This window comes from Protopterus annectens, chromosome 12.part0 (assembly GCF_019279795.1).
Source record: "Protopterus annectens isolate FY-2018-M chromosome 12.part0, PAN1.0, whole genome shotgun sequence".
NCBI classification, from domain to species: Eukaryota; Metazoa; Chordata; order Ceratodontiformes; family Protopteridae; genus Protopterus; species Protopterus annectens.
This window is the reverse complement of record NC_056746.1, coordinates 254,767,891-254,783,740: the sequence shown is the minus strand read 5'-3', so window position 1 is coordinate 254,783,740 and position 15,850 is coordinate 254,767,891. Positions and strand designations below refer to the sequence as shown.

The 15,850-nt window shown below is 36.0% G+C and overlaps 1 protein-coding gene across 1 annotated transcript in view; it reads right to left on the bottom strand.

The window, feature by feature from the left end:
* LOC122816489 (ankyrin repeat and fibronectin type-III domain-containing protein 1-like) overlaps positions 1-15,850 on the bottom strand; it is a 2,048,587-nt gene that overhangs the window by 343,057 nt on the left and 1,689,680 nt on the right. Inside the window, exon 11 of the mRNA XM_044089320.1 lies at positions 1,392-1,491. Within this exon, the coding sequence (XP_043945255.1) occupies positions 1,392-1,491 (100 nt within the window). The remainder of the gene's footprint in view (positions 1-1,391; positions 1,492-15,850) is intronic.

Sequence of the window (15,850 nt, the reverse complement as noted above, 5' to 3'; positions counted from 1 at the left end):
TGAGTACGCCGCAGAGTAAAGGGCAGGTGTGAGTAGCACAGTTAAAGAAGAGGCTCAAAGGAAAGAAAATTGGACACAGTCATTACTTTGAAGGAGAAGATTACACAAATTAAAGGGGCTGTGCTCCAAAGACAGAGGAGAAAGGCTCTGGAACTCATTGCCCCACAAAGTGTAAGATTGCAAGTCTTCATATGGGTTCAAGGATGACTGGGGCACAGAACTGAAATCATAGGGTTGGGGCAGTCTCTTAGGGAAACAGCTACAAAACTCAGGTAGACTTGGCAGAGCATAGCTATTCTTTCATCAATATGTTTATAATAATTTAAAATGTCCTTCTCATACGGGAATGGGCTATGTTGTAATATGATGTTGCAACTTCCTTCAGACAGAATATTTTGTCCTTCTGACATTAATTTTAAGGGCTGTTTTTGTCTGAGTAGTAATCCAGTTAATTATATCCGTATGTATTTTTATGTATTTCTGTACTGATGTGTACTCATCTGTCTGAATCCATTGTATGAGGCATAGATTTCTGTAGCCTCAGAAACCACACTTACATTACAAGTAACAATAAATATGGGAGGGGTTCATGAAGAGGGATTTCAAGTACAATAGTTGCTTTTCCTTTCTGTCATTTATCTCATTTCTGAATCATGCCACAGAAAATCATTAAAGCTGTAATAATGATAGATTTGAATACATTATGATAAACCTTAATCTATGAGATGGATATCTGATCATAACTAGATTTTCAACACAAAGTGTCTCCACCATTATTAACATTAGGATTATTTATCAGGGTAAGCACAAAGACCTGAGTTTGGTCCCAAACAGTATGGTTTTAATCCCATAGAGGCTGCATAACCTTATTTGGTAATGATTACTTTGAAGTTCAAATATGCCATATTTCTGTTTGTCCAAATCTGCTACAGCATTAAAGGTGTAATATCCAGCAAAATATTGCAGGATCACATGACAGTAAGTAGTAATTAAACCATCTCTTTTTGAGAGAAGTGAAGATTTCAATACATAGCATTTACATCTGGGGACTGAATTGTGCTCATTGCCAGGATATTGCAAGGCTATTTGTAATACCATACTCATTCTAATGAGTAATATTATTGAGACAACCAGTGGGGAGATTAGAACTGCTGCTGCCACCAAGGTGCAAACTGTGCTGTCTCCACAGTACTGTTCATACTTTCATGGAACAGCAGGCAGAGCAATGCTTCTGCTGCACACTTGAACCCCTGCTTGCTAGTTTAAACACACAACTTACCACTGTCTTAATCTAAACCACAGTGTCAGCATTCATAAAACAAAGACTTATAAAAGAGAAGAAAAAAGAAAGATTAAAAGTAATCTGTTAGCAGTTTATTTTCTTTACGTACCTTTTGAGAGCTTTAACAAACTTGGTTGTAGGCTGAAAAAGGTGTTTCAGGCTCTTGGATACAGAATGTTTTCTGGCTTGTGACTGATTCCTGCAGCTTTCTAAAAGCAGATGAAAAGACAAAAATATGAGCTATATATATATATATATATATATATATATATATATATATATATATATATCTGGGAAATTACAAGATAAACAAAAATAAAAAAAATGGCTATACAATATATTAAGAAAGTAGGTAAGGTTGGACTCATCCATAAGTTTTTCTATAACTGCTTTATCTAATTAAGGTATTGAGGGGACTGGAACCTATCCCAGCAATGTTTACAAGACAGGAACCAGCTTTATACAGGGTGCCTGTCTACTGCATGGTATACAAATTCACATGCACTCCTAACTCTAAAGTAACATTGGCAATCCAGCTACCTGCATGTTTTTTTTTAAATGTTTGCAAAATCAGGAGAAAAAGATCACATTGCAACAAACACATACTTGCAAACTTCACATAAAAGCCAGCTCAGCCTAAGAATAAACTGCATCACTGACTGATCCAATGCCACAAAAGTGTTTTCCATTTTACCACCCTAAACATAACACTGAACCCCAAAAGATAAAGAAGTGAAAAGAAAGCACAAGCCTACATTTTTTAAATTATATTTCATATTTTTCCGAGACTTCCCAGTCTGCATTTTTGGAGATGGTCAGCAAAGGACCTGCGTACTCAAGCCTTTCTCCTCAACAACAGAGAATGCAACATCAGGCCACACACTGTGCACTAGCTGGCAGTATAGGATGTCCCACAATGGTGATGCACAAACTTGAAACCTTTCAGGAGGTAGCCAACAGTATCATGATGGTCGAATGCTTGAATGAAAAATAACATGGAGAGAATGTGCATTTGTTGAATTAGGTTGCTACACAGAGTTTTGCTATTATTCTATTGTATACAAACTCTGCCATTATTAATATTTTGTCAGGGTGCAAGGGCAAAGGTCCCAACATTCATCCCAGAGAAAAAAATATGTATTTTTGAAAGGTGAAGTAATTACTTTCTGTGATCAATTTACTTTTTGAAAAACTGTGTTTTGATAGACTGACATGAATCCTTTTCAGCACAGTATGCGTCATATAATTACTCGGGAATTGAGAAACTAAAAAAAAAATCTAAAAGAACAGTAAATCATCTTCTTAATTCTGGTCATAATTACACTCCATCCTCACTTTCAGAATTAGATGATGACACAGTTTTTGAGTGTGTGATAATCATTTTTATGATTTGGTTCAATAGCTTGTCTCGAGGCACTCTAACCCTAGCAATATCAAATCTTTACAACCTGAACTCAAATTACTGTACTGAAACTTCTACTGAAAAACAAAGCAAAATATCTACTGGCAGATAGTGTAGATAAAATGTATTACCTTTCTAACCTAACAAACCTTGCCTGACAAATCAAATGATTGACAGAAATGTTTTGTTCATTTCCTTAGAAAGCTCAAACCAGATTCACCTGCTCTAGACAAAACACCACCTCTTTTTCATTAAATTATTTATAGAAAAGGATAACAGAAATTACCATATATACTTTTTATCTTCAAAGCAGATGGTCTTCTCAAACCTATTGCCCAAAGTTCTGTAACAAAATAAAATAAGGAAATCCCTCCACTGAACTACACATCTACCAAAGTGCACATTCTTTTAAGGACAGTACCCTTTACTCATGAACAATGAGACAGATCTACCGCAAATTCCAAGTATGCACATAAACTATCCATAGACATACACAATTTCTCCTGCAGATTCCATTTTCTTGGGAACTCCCTATATTTTTTCAATCCTTTTAATACCCACTGACATCCTTTCTTTTCGGTCCTGTTACCATATTGCTTCAAACTCCGCTCCACACCTTTAGTCTCCATACTGCTCCCCAACCATATGCTCCACCTCTCTTGTAAATGCAGACTCAACTTTACCCTACCCTATCATACCCCCAATTAATCCCCTGCAATACATCTGCTTTAATCACTTACATTACTTTCTATCTTCACTCCAGGATTTCCAAATAATGCTCTTGATCCACTATCTTATTAACAGTCCACTGCTTACTCCTCCATTGCAAATAGATTATTTGTGGGCATTCATAGCTACTCCATATACTTCCTTTAGCATGTTCCTCAACCCCATCCACAGCTCCTGAACTTTATGAAAGTATGAGTATCACATATGCAAATATCTACCTCCTTGGGTCCACATTTTCACATGGTAGGTTATTCCAACCAAATCCCACCTGAATTCTTAAAGTTTACATACCAAATCATTACACACTTGCTCACAATCTTGATAAATAGATCCAACACAGAACATGGAGGTACTGATCAGCCCATAGCCTATTAACTGCTTTTTGAGAAAAACTGAATAGCATATACACAAACAGCAGAATAACTCCTAAACTTTAGTTTTTTTTGCAGATTTTTTCCAACCTTACTAACCATCAAGCTTCCACCTCAATGCTCTAATTCATCCCCTCTAGAGGTAAAAGCCTACAGACACATTCTTTCTCCCCAGAAGGTGAGAGTCAGGTGCTGAGAGTAGAACTGTCATATGCTGTCTGAGGTTGGAATATTATATTTGTACCCCTATATCCCTTCACTTGCTGAAAATGCAACTTTTGCATCTCACCTGCCTGCAAGAAGTGCATGTGTGCTTTCACACATGCTGATCCCTGGTATATGGCACACCACTATTGTAATCCAGGCCATCATGGTCATCACTATGGACCAACCACAGTGTCTCATCTTAAGATGGGCAAGTTGACATTTGCCACTTGTTTCCTACCCCTCCTTGCCAGTGACCCACCTGCCCAGCCTGCCAGTAACTCCACTGCCCAGGCCACTAGCTGAAAGTGAGGGCTTTATTCCTCTTTACCATTGAATAACTACCATAGTTTTTGGCCTAAATCTGGCACATAAACCACCTTACCTGCTGTTATGAAATTCACCTATGAGGAGCTCATCTCTGGTAATGTTGGTGCCATAGTCGTCCTTGACCTAACCAAGGCCTTCTATACAACATATCACACCATGTTGCTACAAACCCTTGAAAACACCTTAGTTATCTAAAAAGCAGAACACAAACAATAAAATGCAATAGAACAATCTCATCCCACCCTTCAGGTAAGTTGTATATCTCAATGCTTAGTATTTGCTCCAGTCTTATTGACAGCTTGCATGAATGATGTGGCTAATCATAATTAGAAAGCAAGCTTATTCCAAATGCAGTTGACTAGACCATCACTCTCTGTGTGGTTGTTCTCCGAAGTCTGTTAACACTAGATTTCAGGTTTCTTTTGACTCCATTCAAACTTGGTTTAACAGTATGAGCTGGTGTCTGAATGCCACGAAAACTAAATGGATGATCTACTCTCCAAAAACTATACCTAAACCATTTAACAATTTTTTAGCATCTTCACCTAAAAAGAAGACATTAGAGAAAAACTTATTAATAATCATCTTGATTCAACTTTAAAAGAAGGAAGTTTTGGTGCCATTTTAGAAAATGACTGAAATCTGATATTCATGTTAAAAAGTGTGTAGCAAAAACAGTCTCAAATTGGGTAAATTGCATGAGGTACAGTCTTTTCTTACTGTTATTACCAGAGTAACCTCTGCCAATTCATATCAGTTTTCATGTTTACTGAACACCTCTCACCTACTGATTAACTTAGACTCTCTATTTCATAGGTTCATAGGTTGGTACTAGGCTATCAGCCCTAGGACCTATACAAGCCTAGCCATAACAATTCCCTGGCTATTTCTTCCCACAATATTTACTTTCCTGGACCCCTGTCTAGCAGGACGACTGACGTGATCCCCGGAGTGAATTTCCTATCTCTCATCCAATCGTCAAGGTTCCTTTTGAAGAGGGCCAAAGAGGCGCTCTACTTGACATGTATGGGCAGTCTATTCCAGTGTCTAGGGAGTCTCTGGGTCAGGAACCTATCCCTCCAGCATGTTTTGTTCATTGTGATGACAAGGTTTAGATCCCTGAAGCATGTGGCTCTGAGGGATTGGGATTTCTTTAAGTGTAGCATGTCCAACAGCTCTGAATTTGACATAGCCTTGTATGTTAAGCAGAGATCACCTCTGAGTAGACAATATGCGACAGAGTATAGCTGGAGTTTTTTTAGATGGTCAGCATAGGGCATCTGCTTCAGGCCTGTGATTCTTTTAGTGAGGTGTTTCTGCGGCCTTTCCAGTTGTTGCAGATGTCATGAGAGGTACATACCAAACGGGGCGTTGTATTATATAATGGAGAAAAACACAAACTTGCAGACTGCAGAACCCACCAGACAACCAACAAAAGTCCAAACCCAGCTGTAAATAGTAGTCACACAAAAATCCAAAGCCAGGTGTAAATTCACGTAGAAAATCCACATATAAAATCCACACAAGATGCACGGATAAACCAAAAAGCCAACTTTATTTTCTAGACATGAAGTTTAGCGCTTTTTGTCCCACTATGTTGTGGGACTTCTTCAGACAAACAAGAACAAACTGCTGAAACCGTTTAAATAATCAAATTGGCGCCAAACAAGAGCGTTGTATCCTAGCAACAGTAAGCAAACAACTCCATTGCATAACCTTATATAACATTTAAAATCTACTAAAATATTATAAAATATGTTGTGTGTATTAACTAAAATAAAACTTGTATATAATGAACTAAAAATTTATGTAAAATACAATGAATAAACCTAATATAGTTGTATTATGTTATTGCAATCACATACAAGTAAAAACACACCAAACAGTAATGCTTACTGATCAAATACATGGGATGCATCGAATTGGATTAAATGAATGGATAAAACCTAACTGATATTATTACTAGTAAAACCGCTGTATTTTATTTATAAAAACACTGAAAAATGAAAAATATAATAATAAAATATATGTATAAACAAAAGCGGCAATCTAACAACTGTAGACATTACTAGCAATATTCATGAACTAGTGTGCAGAAGCTATAATACAAATAAACTTGTAAATAATAGCTCATCTATGCAAACTTCTTAACTTAAGTATGGGATAGAGAGAACAAATCTCGTTTAATCCTTGTAAAACACTGGCATTACAACGAAGTTGCCAGTATAATTCCAGGACTTCAAGTAATACTTGATCTGGACCATCCCTCCCATCTGAAATAATGGTGTCAATTGCTCTAAATGAAAATGTGTGATTGTTTTCTATAATGTGTTTTGCTAATGCGTTGTCTAACCTATTTTTCCTAATAGCATATAAATGCTCGTAGACACGCTCACATAATTTTCTATCTGTTTTGCCAATATAAAAGGCAGGACATAATTTGCACTAGGCTAAATAAATCACTCCTTTCGATTGACAATTAAATTTGTGTCTTACTTTATGTGTCACGTTCCTAATGGTGAACGATTTGCCTGTAGCCATCTGTATACAGTATTTACACATGTTACATTGGAACATTCCTTTTCTTAAAAATGATGATTTTGTGTCACATTGTATTATCTGTTTGAAATTCCTACCTCTTTTCCAAATGATTTTTGGCTTAGGTGGTAATTTTTTACATATATCATTATCAAATTTAATCATGTTCCAATTTTTATTGATAATGAAAATAATGGTATCACTATCAGAACTAAAAGGGGTGATGAAAGACAAATTAATAGGAGGAGTATGGATGTTACTTGTTTCTACTGTTTGGTATTGATTAGTACCAAGAATTGGAAGATAGAGGCCTGTTTCCCTTTTATTTGTAACTTCCTTAACTAGTTGGTCCAAAAGTTGTCGAGGGTAACCTCTACTAATAAACATACCCTTTAGTAATTGGCATTCGTCATGAAAATGGCCAGTTCTAGAAATCATACGAGCTGCCCAGACTAACTGTCCTTTTACAACAGATTTCTTTTGATATGTAGGATGGTTACTACTGTAATGCAGGAAAGTGTTGGAATAAGTTTCTTTTCTATATATTTTTGCATAAAAAACTTTGTTGTTGTAATCTTTACATAAATCAACGTTTAAATACGTTATTCTGTCATGATTAAACGTGTACCTGAAGTTTAAAAAATCAGTACTAGAACTGAAGAAGGAAATTAGTTCAGTGATCATGGCATCATTGCCTTCAATTAAAATAAAAATATCATCTAAAAATTGTGTATAGTACTTGATTTTACTCATGACGTTGACATTCTTACCCAACACTTCCTGCTCCCAGTATGCCATGACCAAGTTGGCAAAGCTCCTCCCACAGGGGGAGCCCATGGCAACACCTATTTTCTGCAAGTAGATTTTATTATCAAAAGTAAAATAGTTGTAAGACAAAACAATATCTAACATTTCTTCCACTAATTTAATTTCTGTTTGGGGTGCATCGTGTTTCCTCAAAATAAAACTGACCCATTCTATACCATCCTGATGAGGTATACAGGTGTATAGATCTTTTACTTCAACTGTTAGGAAGTTCAAATTATCCTCGAATTTTAAATTATTGATATTTTGAAGGACGGACCAGGAATCTTTACATATGACTTTTTCCTTATATGCTGCGTTGTTAAGTGTTAGTAACATTTTACTAATATACTGCTGTTGAGTCATGATAATCAGCCCTCCACCTTTATCCGGTTGTAAAAATCTCACTCCTGTCTCCTTTAGTGTCTGTAATGCCTTTCTTTCCAACATTGTGATGTTGGAACGTGTATTGGTCCTAGTTAAATTAACATGTAACATATTTCTCAAATCATTTTCACAAATTTTCTCAAAAAAGTTTAAAAAAGGATGCATCTGTGGTATAAATGTACTAGCTATATGCAAATTATTGTCAACTGTAAGCTCATTAGCAAAAAACATATTTAAATTTAATCTTCTGAAAAATAACTTCAAATCAATGATAGTTTGAACCATATCTGCTGGAAAGGGCATCAACTTTCTTGCTCAATGTTTCAACTTGGCGAGTCAAAGTTTCAATTAAATGACAAACTACTGCGAACAAATAAGTTTTATTTTAGTTAATACACACAACATATTTTATAATATTTTAGTAAATTTTAAACATTATGTAAGGTTATACAATGGAGTTGTTTGTTTACTGTTGCTAGGATACGGTGCTCTTGTTTGGCACCAATTTGATTATTTAAACAGTTTCAGTAGTTTGTTCTTGTTTGTCTGAAGAAGTCCCACAACATAGTGGGATGAAAATCGCTTAACTTCATGTCTAGAAAATAAAGTTGGCTTTTTGGTTTATCCGTGCATCTTGTGTGGATTTTATATGTGGATTTTCTACGTGAATTTACACCTGGCTTTGTGTGACTACTATTTACAGCTGGGTTTGGACTTTTGTTGGTTGTCCGCTGGGTTCTGCAGTCTGCAAGTTTGTGTTTTTCTCCAGTTTGTCGGTTTATTTGTTCGCAGTAGTTTGTCATGGCTGAGGACGCAGTTCCTATTCTGACTTCATCTCCACTAAACAGCCAAAATTCAAACGCTACAATGTTCAATTTAATTGAAACTTTGACTTGCCAAGTTGAAACATTGAGCAAGAAAGTTGATGCCCTTTCCAGCAACAGTAACAATAATATTAATTCTGTGCCTTATTCAGCAGGTGTTTCTAATAGCACAGAAACAAATTTAATTAATCAAAAACATGTGTAAATATATCGGACCCTGACAAAATAACACCTTCAGGTATGCATAACTTAGAACCCAGTGAACATGAGTGTAATTTATTACAACGACCTGACAATAATACTGAGAGATCTACAAACAGTAATATTCGATCCAGTGGGCTTATTGGAGCACCCAAATTGACCGAATGGTTAACAGAACCACTGTCACTTCAAATGCCAACTCACAGTGGTATCAGGGAGCAACCGGCTACGGATCCTATAGACATTTTGGTACTGCTTAAACAGTTTGATCAGACATTAGTGAAATACAAGAAATTGCAAATTGAAATAGCATATTTTCGCGAATGTCTAAGTGAAGGTATAGTTCCCAAAGGTTTGAAATCATGGCAATATCCAACTGGCCTTGTGGATGGATCTCCCTTTCATCGAGAACTAATAAAACTTTTCAACAAACATGGCTGTGAATTATTAGAAGTTATCAGTAAACATTACCAGATACAGTCTACTACACTTATGCAGGAAGCAACTAGGATAGATGAGACTATCCAACAGCATATCAATTTTGTTCGTTATCAGTATGATTACGACAGGATTTTTACAAGTATTGATCAATACATGGACAAAATCAAAGAAGGGAAACTAAAGAAATTGAGCAGGGATAGACAAGTATACAGTAATGGTACAGCATATCCTAAACCTCCCCCCTCCCAGGTAAGAGTTAATTCTGTTATGACACACAATCAATGTGAGAATAATATGCCAGAACAAGGAACTCATGGACAAGATACACATGATATTACCAATTCTAAAAATTCTGGCCCAGTTTTACATCATATTGAACAAACTGGTACATCTATAAGTCCTTCACCCCAGACTGTTCAATCACAACAACAAGTAAATTTTTGGATGGGTGTTCCCCATTACAACTTGAGAAGGAACAATTATTATTCCAACAAGAATTACTCCAATACATGAGGGAAGAGGGGGAGGTAAGTACTGACTGGCTTGAACATCCAAATATATTGTATAAATCGGCTAAAGACTTTAAAATTTTCAGTTATAGTACTGCAACAGTAGAACCACTCGTTATTGAATTACTTACTCGAGGTTCTACCTTTGTTCCTAGTAAAAGAGCAGATATGGTTCAAACTATCATTGATTTGAAGTTATTTTTGAGAAGATTAAATTTAAATATGTTTTTTGCTAATGAGCTCACAGGTGACAATAATTTGCATATAGCTAGTACATTTATACCACCGATGCATCCTTCTTTAAACTTTTTTGAGAAAATTTGTGAAAATGATTTGAGAAATATGTTACCTGTCAATTTAACTAGGACCAATACATGTTCCAACATCACAATGTTGGAAAGAAAGGCATTACAGACACTAAAGGAGACAGGAGTGAGATTTTTACAACTGGATAAAGGTGGAGGGCTGATTATCATGACTCAACAGCAGTATATTAATAAAATGTTACTAACACTTAACAACACAGCATATGAGGAAACCTCCAGGAATCAACTCCATCAATCATATAATACTATAAGATCTTTGTTTAATGATTTTTTTATTGAAGGTAGGATAGACATGACAACATTAAATTATTTAACAATGCTGACACCTAGATTACCTATACTTTTCGGCATCCCAAAAATTCATAAATCACTAGTGGACCCACCTATGAGACCATTAGTTGATGCCAGGAATAGTATAACCTATCCATGTGCTAAGATGGTCGACATGGTCCTCCAAAAATATGTCCATAAGGAAAAAGTCATATGTAAAGATTCCTGGTCCTTCCTTCAAAATATCAATAATTTAAAATGCGAGGATAATTTGAACTTCCTAACAGTTGATGTAAAAGATCTATACACCTGTATACCTCATCAGGATGGTATAGAATGAGTCAGTTTTATTTTGAGGAAACACGATGTACCCCAAACAGAAATTAAATTAGTGGAAGAAATGTTAGATATTGTTTTGTCTTACAACTATTTTACTTTTGATAATAAAATCTACTTGCAGAAAATAGGTGTTGCCATGGGCTCCCCCTGTGGGGGGAGCTTTGCCAACTTGGTCATGGCATACTGGGAGCAGGAAGTGTTGGGTAAGAATGTCAACATCATGAGTAAAATCAAGTACTATACATGATTTTTAGATGATATTTTTATTTTAATTGAAGGCAATGATGCCATGATCACTGAACTAATTTCCTTCTTCAATTCTAGTACTGATTTTTTAAACTTCATGTACACGTTTAATCATGACAGAATAACGTATTTAGACATTGATTTACGTAAAGATTACAACAACAAAGTTTTTTATGCAAAAATATATAGAAAAGAAACTTATTCCAACACTTTCCTGCATTACAGTAGTAACCATCCTACATATCAAAAGAAATCTGTTGTAAAAGGACAGTTAGTCCGGGCAGCTCGTATGATTTCTAGAACTGGCCATTTTCATGACGAATGCCAATTACTAAAGGGTATGTTTATTAGTAGAGGTTACCCTCGACAACTTTTGGACCAACTAGTTAAGGAAGTTACAAATAAAAGGGAAACAGGCCTCTATCTTCCAATTCTTGGTACTAATCAATACCAAACAGTAGAAACAAATAACATCCATACTCCTCCTATTAATTTGTCTTTCATCACCCCTTTTAGTTCTGATAGTGATACCATTATTTTCATTATCAATAAAAATTATAACATGATTAAATTTGATAATGATATATGTAAAAAATTACCACCTAAGCCAAAATCATTTGGAAAAGAGGTAGGAATCTCAAACAGATAATACAAAGTGACACAAAATCATCATTTTTAAGAAAAGGAATGTTCCAATGTAACATGTGTAAATACTGTATACAGATGGCTACAGGCAAATCGTTCATCATTAGGAACGTGACACATAAAGTAAGACACAAATTTAATTGTCAATCGAAAGGAGTGATTTATTTAGCCCAGTGCAAATTATGTCCTGCCTTTTATATTGGCAAAACAGATAGAAAATTACGTGAGCGTGTCTACAAGCATTTATATGCTATTAGGAAAAATGTTAGACAACGCATTAGCAAAACACATTATAGAAAACATTAATCACACATTTTCATTTAGAGCAATTGACACCATTATTTCAGATGGGAGGGATGGTCCAGATCAAGTATTACTTGAAGTCCTGGAATTATACTGGCAACTTCATTGTAATGCCAGTGTTTTACCAGGATTAAACGAGATTTGTTCTCTCTATCCCATACTTAAGTTAAGAAGTTTGCGTAGATGAGCTATTATTTACAAGTTTATTTGTATTATAGCTTCTGCACACTAGTTCATGAATATTGCTAGTAATGTCTACAGTTGTTAGATTGCCGCTTTTGTTTATACATATATTTTATTATTATATTTTTCATTTTTCAGTGTTTATATAAATAAAATACAGCAGTTTTACTAGTAATAATAATATCAGTTAGGTTTTATCCATTCATTTAATCCAATTCGATGCATCCCATGTATTTGATCAGTAAGCATTACTGTTTGGTGTGTTTTTACTTGTATGTGATTGCAATAGCATAATACAACTATATTAGGTTTATTCACTGTATTTTACATACATTTTTAGTTCATTATATACAAGTTTTATTTTAGTTAATACACACAACATATTTTATAATATTTTAGTAGATTTTAAATGTTATATAAGGTTATACAATGGAGTTGTTTGTCTACTGTTGCTAGGATACGGCGCTTTTGTTTAGCGCCAATTTGATTATTTAAACGGTTTCAGCAGTTTGTTCTTGTTTGTCTGAAGAAGTCCCACAATATAGTGGGACGAAAAGCGCTTAACTTCATGTCTAGAAAATAAAGTTGGCTTTTTGGTTTATCTGTGCATCTTGTGTGGATTTTATATGTGGATTTTCTACGTGAATTTACACCTGGCTTTGGATTTTTGTGTGACTACTATTTACAGCTGGGTTTGGACTTTTGTTGGTTGTCCAGTGGGTTGTGCAGTCCGCAAGTTTGTGTTTTTTTCCAGTTTGTCAGTTTATTTGTTCGCAGTATTATATAATGGGTCTAATGAGGGATGAGTACAGTGGGACAATGACCTCCTTTTTTCTGGATGAAAAGCCCTTAGTGATGAAGTGTGCCACATAGAAGGATTTCCTGACTGTTGTGGTGATGTGGTTATTGAAGGTGAGACCACTGTCCACCTGTGTCCCAAAGTCTTTTATCACACTTTCAGTGTTTAGTTTACTGCCACCTATGTGGTAATTCATGGGTACATGTATTTTCCCAAAGGAGATAACTATACATTTATTGGCATTGAGCTTGAGCCCATGGCTCTGGCACCAAGCATCTGTTTCTGTAAGGCCCTTTTCTAGAATATCCACATCATTTGGGGATTCAATACTGGCTCCCAGTTTACAGTCATCTGCAAACTTTGTTAGCCAGAGTCCCTTAGTGTTGGCCTGTACTTCAGAGAAGTAGATGCCAAACAAGAATGGTCCCAGTGCTGAACCCTGAGGTACTCCACTTGTCACTTGTCTGGAGCTGTATTTGGAGTCAGCTACTTTTACAGTGTGTGTTCTGTCAGTAAGCCAGTTGGCAACCCATCGAGTGACGTAGGGATTAATACCCAGCTTAGTAAGTTTATCTATGATTACAGAGTGGGGGATGGTGTCGAAGGCCTTGGTGAGATCCAGACAGGCTGTGTGGACCACCTTACCCTCGTCTGCAGCTCTGGAGACTGATTAGAAGTCAATCAGGTTCAGGAGACAAGATCTGCCCTTCACAAACCCAAACTGGGTGGGGTCCAGTGTTTCAAAGGTTGCCAATGTCTTCGTTTATAAGTTCCATTATAATATGTTCCATGGCCTTGCAGATCAGGCTCATCAGTCTGATGGGGCGATAGTTCCCAGGATACAAGGTGGATCCCTCCTTATGGAGTGGGATAACTGTAGCTGTACGCCACTTAGTGGGCATGAAGCCTGAGGTGAGGCTATGATTAAACATGACACTTAGGTGAGGTGCCAGTTCATTTTGCAGTTCATGTAGTACACAGACCAGGATGTCGTCTGGTCTCATGGATGCTGTATTCTTAGCTTTGGAGAGTGCGGATTTTACCTGTGTGGCCATTATTACTGAAATTTGCCAATCTTTCGGTATTGAGATGGGCCCTTTAGGGGGTGAAGTTGGCACTGAATCGATCTACTAGGATACTGGCAATATCCTTGGGATCAGTATATTTAATGCCATTCTGTTGTAGCTCAAAGCAGATCTGAGGATTGCCATTTAGATTCTTGACATAGCTATAGAATGCCTTGTGGTTGTCTTTGGAATCTTTGGCAATTTTATTTTCGTCAAAAGTTAGAACAGGCTTTTAAAAGAACAGCTTGATTTGCTGTAAAATCCACAAGTAGCAGCTACCATTCCTACTGACTGAGTAACTTGGCTGACTTAAATTTAAACTCCACTTCATAGTTACCCAGCTCTGCAAAGTTTATTCATTTCTTTTTATACCTATCTGCCCTACTTTATCTAAAATCATCACATTCATAGGACCCTTTGAACATTTGCAGATTCTATGCAGCACCTGGTCTCTATTCCAAAATGTGCCAGTTAGCATGGGGTTCTCATTTCTGGCTTGCAGAGAAAAGATGAGGATCAAACTCCTCTCCATTACATGAAGCAGCAAGAATAAGAACATATTTAAGGATGAAGTGCAAAGGTTTCTGAAGGTTTCTGTTTAGCATTTCTTTTGTGCAGTAATTATGCTCTTAACACTTAAATTGGGTTTTCTAATTCTAAAATATGTATTTTTCAATTATTTTGTTCACAGACTCTGTAGTTGTTAAGTTTAATAAACATATGTTTGCATTTTCTGTTTGGTGATCAGCTGTCAGGTACTTCTTGATTCTGAGTTATTTGGTGCTGCATTTTGTTGATGCAATGAGGGCGGGAGTTGTAAACAGCTTGACGTATATAGGCATGTTTCCTGTAGTATGCGGCAGATTTTAAAACTTAGTCACAGGGACTGTAGCACAATCAGTACTCAGTCAGGCAATCAGACAATAAATCAATAAATAAGAGGAGGGTGTTGTTTGTTAGTGGTATGAGAGTGTTAGGGTTCATTTGTTTGGCTTGGGATTGAATAGTTTCAGAAAAAGAGTTGAAGACATTAGCAGTCTGGAAGCGGGTATCTGGATCAGTATTAGAGGGGAGGGAGTTTTAGCAGTCCCTGGGAGAGAAGAAGAGTGATTTCTACTGAGAACTGTTTTGTTTGGTTGAGTTAATATGAGTTTCCTACAGTAGTTTCTTGTTTTTTTTTGTATTTTTTTTTATTTTTTTTTTTTTTGATTTTAAGCTAATCAATTTTTAACTCATCATTTCTTTTCTTTGTCTCCCTTTTTTGTCCATGCTTTGTTTCTTTTATGCATGGAGTTTTAGTGTTGGAGGGAGTCAGCCATGGGGGGTTTGGTCTTAATTCTGGTGGCTGATCAGGAGCATGTGTATTAATGATAATAAAGAATGTAGTAAAACAATAATACTGCTTCCTCCAGAGGAAGATTTTCTTAAACAATTCCATTTAAAGAGGATCAGCTTTAAAGAGAGGAAGTCGTTAAATGCTTTGATTTTGGGATCTTGACATATTTTGATTTTAGTTGACATGTATTCCTTTAGATTAGTAGTTATGTAGGTTAGGAGTGGGAATGATGTCATCTGGAAAGGTTTGTTTGTTATGTTTGTTTGTATATTTTTGTATATCTTTTTATCTTTATACTCTTTATTATCTCTTGT